Source organism: Rhinolophus sinicus, linkage group LG03 (genome assembly GCF_036562045.2).
Source record: "Rhinolophus sinicus isolate RSC01 linkage group LG03, ASM3656204v1, whole genome shotgun sequence".
Classification (NCBI taxonomy): domain Eukaryota; kingdom Metazoa; phylum Chordata; class Mammalia; order Chiroptera; family Rhinolophidae; genus Rhinolophus; species Rhinolophus sinicus.
In genome coordinates, this window is record NC_133753.1 from 69,207,111 (window position 1) to 69,215,368 (window position 8,258).

At 39.2% G+C, this 8,258-nt stretch overlaps 1 protein-coding gene across 3 annotated transcripts; it reads left to right on the top strand.

Moving 5' to 3' along the window:
• Positions 1-230: 230 nt before the first annotated feature.
• On the top strand, positions 231-6,231 carry ZNF770 (zinc finger protein 770). Of its 3 annotated transcripts, none has more exons than XM_019725548.2 (2): positions 231-345; positions 3,945-6,231. In XM_019725548.2, exon 2 carries the CDS (start codon positions 3,986-3,988, stop codon positions 6,080-6,082), a length of 2,097 nt encoding a protein of 698 aa, XP_019581107.2. In that variant the 5' UTR covers positions 231-345; positions 3,945-3,985; the 3' UTR covers positions 6,083-6,231. The 3 variants fall into 3 exon arrangements, with proteins under 3 accessions (XP_019581107.2, XP_019581108.2, XP_074184030.1); XM_019725549.2 differs by having other exon boundaries at positions 248-426; XM_074327929.1 differs by having other exon boundaries at positions 278-379.
• The last annotated feature ends 2,027 nt before the right edge of the window (positions 6,232-8,258 follow it).

The following is an 8,258-nucleotide window of genomic DNA, read 5'->3' on the forward strand; positions in this document are numbered from 1 at the left end:
TTTCCTAGTCGAAGTTTAGGGGTGAGATGGAAAATGCACCCTTCTTTATACCTCTATTCTCGTCATCCCGAAATTGAGGCGCGGGCTAAGTGGCGCTGGGGTTGGGGACGCATCTGTCTCTGGAGCCCCCTTTCTCCCAGGGAACTCGCAGGCCGCACCAAGGTGATAGCGGCCCTAGGGCGGGGGGAGCCTGTTTCCAGCCGGACTGTGTCCCTGGGCGCTCTCGAGCGCCGCGCCTGCGCTCTCAGCCCGTCGCCGCGCCGGCCCTGCGGACGAAAGCTTGCTGCTGTCTTGCCCGCGCCTGGCCTGTGAGATGTACTGCTGCTGGGTGCGTGCCAGCTCCAGGTGCGTGAGGAGGACTTCAGGAACCCAGTGTGAGGTGGAGCGAGCCCCGGGAAGGGTCGGGCCTTCCTCGATCCCTCCAAGGTGCTCGGGGACGTAGAACGGGGGCGCCACGACCTCGGCTCCTTTTCCTCTCCCACTTCCCCGCCGTCTTGGCTGCGTCTCACGGGGAACGGGAATCTCGGAGAGGAAGGCGCAGAAGAGGATGCTTTTCCTTTGCTGTGACGGGTCGTGTCACATGAGGCATTTTTTTCCCTGCCTGGGCCCAAAGCAGTTCTCACCCTTGCTTGTCCTTCCATTCCTGGTGTGGAATTTTGCAGTCTCTGGACTCAGTTCGACCTTTAGGAGCTTAATGGTCGTGGGCGATTAGGGCAAGAGCCAGATATGGAGGTCCTCTGTACAGTGCAGTCCCCCTGGGAGGGAGAGGTGAGGATTCAAAGCCAAGAGAGTGGGCCGGGGGTGTGGAGGTGGAAGAAACTAGAAAGAGGGACAGGCTGTGATCAGTGTCGCCAGAGATTATTACCCACCTGAAAGTTGTCTAAGTTTCTGTCAGGTCTCTCGTTTCTTTTTCATTTACTTTTGTGATATGCTTACTTCGTTTTCATGGTTGTTAGTTAAAGCTAGAAAACCAACAGGCTTTCAGCCGTGAAGCAACTTTGGAGTTTTTTGAGATCAGTTTTTACAGTCTTTTAACGGGAGTGCACCTTGCTATTGTCGGGAGTTTTCAGATTGAACCACTGACATTTAATTTGCAGTTTAACATAGGAAAAATTACACAGTTTGGTGTTGGTTTTTTTAAAAAATATTATTGACAAAATAAATTACTTGAGGGCTCAGAGAATAAGTTGAAGTGGGATTTGCAGCTCTATCAGTTAATGTGCCTGGGGGACCGCACTTGGAGTGTTGGGGATCCCTGAGCTGTCACTTATAAAATAGGAGGTGAGATCACTGCTTACCACCAAAGGTGTTAACAGTATAGGGCTCCCAGTAAGTGTTAGCCCAGTGACAACAGTGTCCAGTCTTAATCCTAGTGGTAGATGGTCTTTTTGGCGCAGGACCTGTAGGTAGTCAATTCTTGTTCTAATCAGAGATGGTTGTCTGTGTGTGGTTGTAGTGTGGGATTTTTTTTTCCAGGAGTGTTTCATAGAAACTATTAAAGGGAAGAAGAAATATACAGTAGGAATTGAGGAGTCGGGCTCTATGCCAAAATCTTTTATGTGATCTTTCAGTCCCCACCAGAGATAATTGCAAGGCTTTGCCTGGCTGGCCTGATCGGGGAGGAGGTCAGCTGCCTTCCCCATGCTAGACTTGTGCACGGCCAGTGCACTGCAGTTTTCTGGAGGGAATTGCAGTTAGGGACTCAGCCCTTTCCTCCTGCTAGCCATGCTGCAATCCAGGCTCAGGTACCTCCGTTCTGAGGACCGTGGCTGAGGCACTTCCCAGGCACCTCCAAGGCCTTATTAGAAGGGGACAGCCTTGACTTTTCTCCATTTTGACTCAGGACCTTCCCCCCTGCCCTGGTCCACAGGTCCATAAAGAGGTAGAAGTCTTTTGTTGGCCCCTCCTCCGCAGTAAGATGATTGCATGTACTGCATCTACCTGATCCTCACCTAGTGTTGGTCCATTTAATGGATCGCTGGGGAGCCAGTAGTACTTCTTTTAGCCTCTTCCCTGCACTGTTGCAGTAAGTGAACAAAGGCTTGACTACTTTTCTCAGTTTGGGTCATTGTCTTAATTGACCACCTTGACACCTGATTGCTCCACAAGAATTAAATAAATTGCCCAATTCTTGGCTGTTCACAGGATGCATGACTTAATTTTAATCCTCCTAACTGTTGCTGTGTTAGCACGTGTAGGGATTTGGAGGTTGTTCACAGGTAATTTCTCTAACCCAGTGTCAGGAAAATGCACATGAATGAATGGTACCAACATCTGAATGTTACTAACATGAACATCTGGGTTATGTGGTGTATTTTATAAATTAATATAGTGGCTCACAGATTATTTTGTTTTGCATAGATTTGTGTGGCATATTTCATTTGGCCTCTAATTAGATTTTTTAATTAATATTTTGGGATTCTATGGGCCAGTTGAACAAAACCAGACACTGTTTTCTTTAGTAATTCTGTCTCGTGCAATGGACCTTGATCTTACCTAGCCCCTTTGAGTAAAGTGATTGATTTGTTGTGGGTTCCTCTGCCTAGTGCTGTGTGAAGAAGTATGTCCGGAACAGCCTTCACAAACTTTTTTACCTCTTCCTTCAGAAGTTTCACAAAACAGTATTTATCCTTACTATACGTTATGCAGTCTGATATTTTCTACTCTATTAAACAAAAATGCCTATCATGATTCACTTAGTTAATTTCACTATCTGTTAATGGGTAGTGACCTGTAGTTTGAAAAACACTGTGGTAAAGCAACTGGTAGAAGATATTTGCTCAGTAAATAAATTATGGGTTTTTTCTCTATTTCTGATTCAGATTGCAGAAGAGAACCACACAGTGGATATGTTTGTGATTTTGTGTTTAAGGTGTCTTCTAGAAGAGGGCAGTAAATAGCAAATAGCATATATGTTGGACATTGGCTAAATCAGCTGACAAATAAAAACCCCTGGGTGTCTGGTAGATTTATCAACTCTGATTTCAACTAGAAGATTCAGCATTAGAATGAGAGAGCTAAAACAGGGTTTTGTTTTGGTTTGGTTTGTTTTTAATCTCTGACTCTCTGCCAACAAGATCGTATGGTGGCAAGTCTAGGACTAGAACTCGTGTTTTCTTGGACATTTTCTTCCAGTTGTCCATATTGTCTTTTTTGGTCTAAAGAAGTAATTGAGAGTAAACAGAGTTAATGATGTAGCTAAGAAATCTAACTTTCACAGGTGAGACATTCCATTCTTAAACCATGTCCATATAATTGCTTTGCTATAAATCAGGGATTTCCAAACTTTTTTCAACATTTTTTACCAAGGGCCATATGCGGTAAAATACACAAACAGCCGGGCCACTCACTCAAGGTGAAGTACGTATTGCCTCACCTGGTTTATTTAAGTAAACTAAATATATTTTTGGAATTTGCTGCGGGTCGATTAACAATAGATTGCGGCCCGCAGGCCGCAGTTTGGACACCCCTCCTATAAATGAATGCAAATATATTGTTTTCAGTATTTTTACACTGAAATACTAAAAATTATTCTTACACTGTTTATCTTTCTAAGCCAAATTTTTAAAAATAACAAAGCAACAAAATATTGACAAATCTTAATAGTGAACCAAGAACACTGGAATTAAGTCTATTTATTGTTAAGAAATTCAGCTCAGCCCCATTTTAATGTATCACCTCAATTAATTAAAATATAGCTTAAAATTATATAAATTTTTGGATATTTCTTTTAAAGGCTCATCATTTCGCATTCACATATATGTGTGAAATTAGTTTTATGATTCTAAAGTAGTCATCTAAAATGATTATTTACTTTTAAACACAGGAAAAGTCCAAGTCCCCTCCCCTTACCCTTAATATCTTTGGCCAAAGGACAGTTTAACATTTCTTTTCATATGAATACATAATGTTTAAATTAATACATTTTTATTTTTAATTTTTAGACATCCGTGGAGTTTAAGAATACTATGGAGCTCATCAGAGTATGTCACTGAAGAATATGATGGCTGAAAACAATTTAAAAATGCTAAAGATTCAACAGTGTGTAGTAGCCAACAAACTACCTAGAAACAGGCCATATATTTGCAATATTTGCTTCAAGCACTTTGAAACACCTTCAAAATTAGCTAGGCATTATCTCATTCATACTGGTCAGAAGCCATTTGAATGTGATGTGTGTCATAAAACCTTTAGACAACTAGTTCATCTGGAGAGACATCAACTAACTCATAATCTGCCATTTAAATGTAGTATTTGTCAACGCCACTTTAAAAATCTGAAGACATTTGTGAAGCATCAACACCTTCACAATGAAACCTACCAGAATGATGTTAAACAGGTCAGAAGATTGTTGGAGGCCAAGCAAGAAAAGCCGGTGTATGGAATGTATCATACTTTTACCACAGAGGAGAGATGGGCATTACACCCATGCACAAAGTCTGATCCTACATACAGCCCTACAAAGAAAAGAAAGAATATTCACTCATGTACAATTTGTGGCAAGATGTTTCCGTCACAATCAAAACTTGATAGGCATGCACTCATTCATACGGGTCAGAGGCCTTTTAAATGTGTCCTGTGCAGTAAATCTTTCCGACAGTCAACTCATTTAAAAATCCACCAACTCACACATTCAGAAGAAAGACCTTTTCAATGCTGTTTTTGTCAAAAAGGATTTAAGATTCAAAGCAAACTTCTGAAGCATAAACAAATCCATACCAGGAATAAAACTTTTCAGACTCTTTCATTGAAGGTGAAGAGTCCAGAATCACGTCCCCTTCCTAATAAATTAAATGCAAATCAAGATGGTTTTGAAAATGGTCAGATAGGTGAATCCGAGGAGAATAATCAACTTGATGTCCACTCTATTTATATCGTTCCTTTTCAGTGTCCAGAGTGTGAAGAATGTTTTGAATCAGAGCAGATTCTCAATGGACACAAGTGTTTTCCTGCCAGAGGTGGCAAAATTCCAAGCAGTTTCAAAAAAAACTACAACTATAAAACCATTGTTAAAAAAATCTTGGCCAAACTTAAACGTGCAGGGGGTAAGAAATTAGATAATTTTCGGTCTGAAAAAAAAGTATTTAAAAACAGTTTCTTGAAAAATTGTGATCTTATTTCTGGTGAGCAGAGCCCTGAACAAACCCAGAGAACATTTATGGGTTCTCTTGGCAAACATGGAACATATAAAACCGTTGGCAATAAAAAGAAGAAAACATTGACTTTGCCGTTTTCTTGGCAAAAGCACTTCCAGAGCCAAAATATGGGGAAAAACGTGAAAGGTATCCTTACAACAGACAACACATTAACTATGGATAATTCAGTGAATAATAGAGACGTATGTATCTATGGTTCATCAGGTGAGGAATTCTTTGGTAACTGTGAAGTGCTTCAGTGTGGTTTTTCAGTTCCAAGTGAAAACATACATACTGGACATAAGATGTGTCCTTGTGACAAATGCGAGAAAGTATTTCCTTCTATATCCAAACTACAGAGACACTATTTAATTCATACTGGACAGAGGCCTTTTGGCTGTAATGTTTGTGGGAAATCTTTTAGACAGTCAGCTCACTTAAAAAGACATAAATTAACTCATATTGAAAAGATTCCTTATAGAAGATCTCTTTGCCAAGTAGAATTTGAAAATTTGAACAAACTTTTCATGGAACCGGGTGATAATGTTAACTCTCATGCTCCCCAACAATGTCAGACTCTTGGCTTTCAAAAATATGAGGTCGCTGAGTCAGGACAAATACCAGAAATCAAAGTGAAGGCAGAATCAGAGGACTTCATTCTTGGTAGCCACTATAGGAGCAGGGAGCCCTTTCCTCCTGATGCACTTCTGGAATCAGAGAAGAGCCATCGCAGTCACTGCTGTAGTTATTCAGGGCGTGCTGAGAGGAACGATGGTCTTCTTTACCAATGCAGTGTCTGTTCTAAAAGTTTTAGGTCTCCATCGAAACTGGAAAGACACTATCTAATTCACGCAGGGCAGAAGCCGTTTGAATGCTCTGTTTGTGGCAAAACATTCAGACAGGCCCCTCACTGGAAGAGACATCAACTCACTCACTTCAAGGAATGACCACAAGAAAAAATAGTTGTCTTAAATTCAGTTATGTAACTGACAGAAGAACCACCAACACATTTGTGGTCTCTCTGGCGATCATGTTCTTAAAGCCTGTGTCTCTAAAGGAGGAAGCCCTCCCTAGTCAAGTGCACCTTTGATCATCAGAGCCTTGCTAATATCGGTAAAGATGTTAACTCATTAACCTTCCTTTCCTCTATGTATCTGCCTTCTAGAGAGATTTCTAAGGAATCTATAAATGGCAGTTATTGAACTGAAAAAAAAAGCCTGTATCATCTAAAATGTATTTTTATCAAAAGGCCCGCATTAGGTTGAATGACTTCATAGGCAATTGCCTGTCCTGAAAAGTAACGTAAGATACATAGAGAATTCATACAATGTCTTAGGAACAGCCAAATTAATTTTTAGAGGGAAGAACATGATCTGGTGCCATAGAGTAAGTGTTTATTTCATTTCAATATATACGTTGGCTGTATTGCAAGTGTTATAAATCCATGATATAGTACAAACAGTTCAGCCTCATTCATTTTTTAGAGCAATTATTCCTTGAGACATGACATCTCCTTTTAGATATACTCAAAAACTGAGGCGAAAAAATTGGGTTTTGGCTGCAGCAAATATTGCTCCATAGTATTTCATTTATTTTACATTTCATATGAAAGCACAGTTTTGTTCACCTATGGCTCAAATTCCATTGCAAAATTTTTTCTCGTAAGTTTAAAAAATATGAAGGCAATAAAGGTGAAAATGGATAAGAAAACCGTAGCATTATTTTCACTGGTCTTTTCTAATCCTAAGGATAAATATCCTTAGTATTCTGTGGTAGCTTCGCCTTTTTCACAGGTGATTAGAATCAGTTTTTTGCCCAGCCAGTTGTTGTCTTTCCCAGAAGAATTTAAAAGTAGGAGAGGCTGGGATGCACCTCCATACATTTACTTACCTTGTTTACTTGTCTGGAATATTGTCCAAGTGCCATAATTTTTGATAATACGTATGCAGTGTTATCTTTTCAGAGGAATAAATGCAGTTCATCTATTTGCTTATTAATGATTGATGGCGGTAGTTCTAGACTTAAGATTCACCTACAGATTTGCATCTCCAAGAGATTTTTACATTTACTTTAATAAAACTTTCTTTTAATGCCTATTTGAGTGGTCCTATGACTTAACTAAATCTATTTTGTTAAGGTTGATCAAAACGCAATGACGAGGTCTGGTTCTAGATTTTATTCCTCTATGTTTTTTTCAACATTCTGATGCTAAAGAATGTTATTTTGATCCTTAGTAAATTTTTATTTTAATTAGTAAGTTTCCTGTATAGGAATAAGATGCTTATAGAATTAGGGTGTCATTCTTCTAAACAGTACTGTCATGATTTGGGAAATAATCTATAAAAGACTTATAATCAGAAATTGTCCATATTTTCATAAAATCTTTAAGAATAACATTTCCAAGAAAAAAAACAAGCGGTATCTTTCTAAGCTGAAAAGAACAAGTGGATATTTATCCTAGGTGGGTATTTGTCACCTATATAGTGACAAGCTCTCTATTGATAATGGATAAATGAACAATTGTAAGTTTTTCATCGTACTGTAAGAACTGTCTGTGTGTTTGGGGGGAGGAGAGGTTGGTCGGCTTGCTTCTTTTACAAGTGCATTTTGAGAAACTTGGGTTTAATTTACAGAACTGAAACAACCAGTAAAGATAAAAATGCCCAATGATGTACAAATGTTCAGGAGAATCATATTTTAAAGAATAATGTATCTTAGGTTTTCTTGAGATATGTTCCTCCAGTGCAAGCAAGGTGATGGTTTGCAGAATTTAGACAAAACTTTTCAAGAACACATCTAATACATGAAAGCAAGTAATAAGTAGTTCATATTTCCTGAAAACAAAGGTTCAAGGGTGTTTTCCTTAATATATCTGAAATTACATATTTGGGGATTTTCTTACACTACTAATATAATTTTATTTGAGGTAAATGTCTCATATACTCCTTCCCCAACCCAAACAGAGAGAGTCCTTAACAGTGTTGTGCCTGTATGATTATTAGACTGTATTTGCCTAAGTGATACTACTATACTTTTTTTGGCCCATGCCTTTTTAAGCTGTTTCATATTGAAAGTTGGAATATTGTAAAAATTTTGTCAAAGATGTACTGTAGTGCTATTTAA

What these genes read in the sequence shown, in the direction of transcription:
- ZNF770 (XM_019725548.2), top strand. Translation starts at nt 3,986, where the DNA reads ATGTCACTGAAGAATATGATGGCTGAAAACAATTTAAAAATGCTAAAG.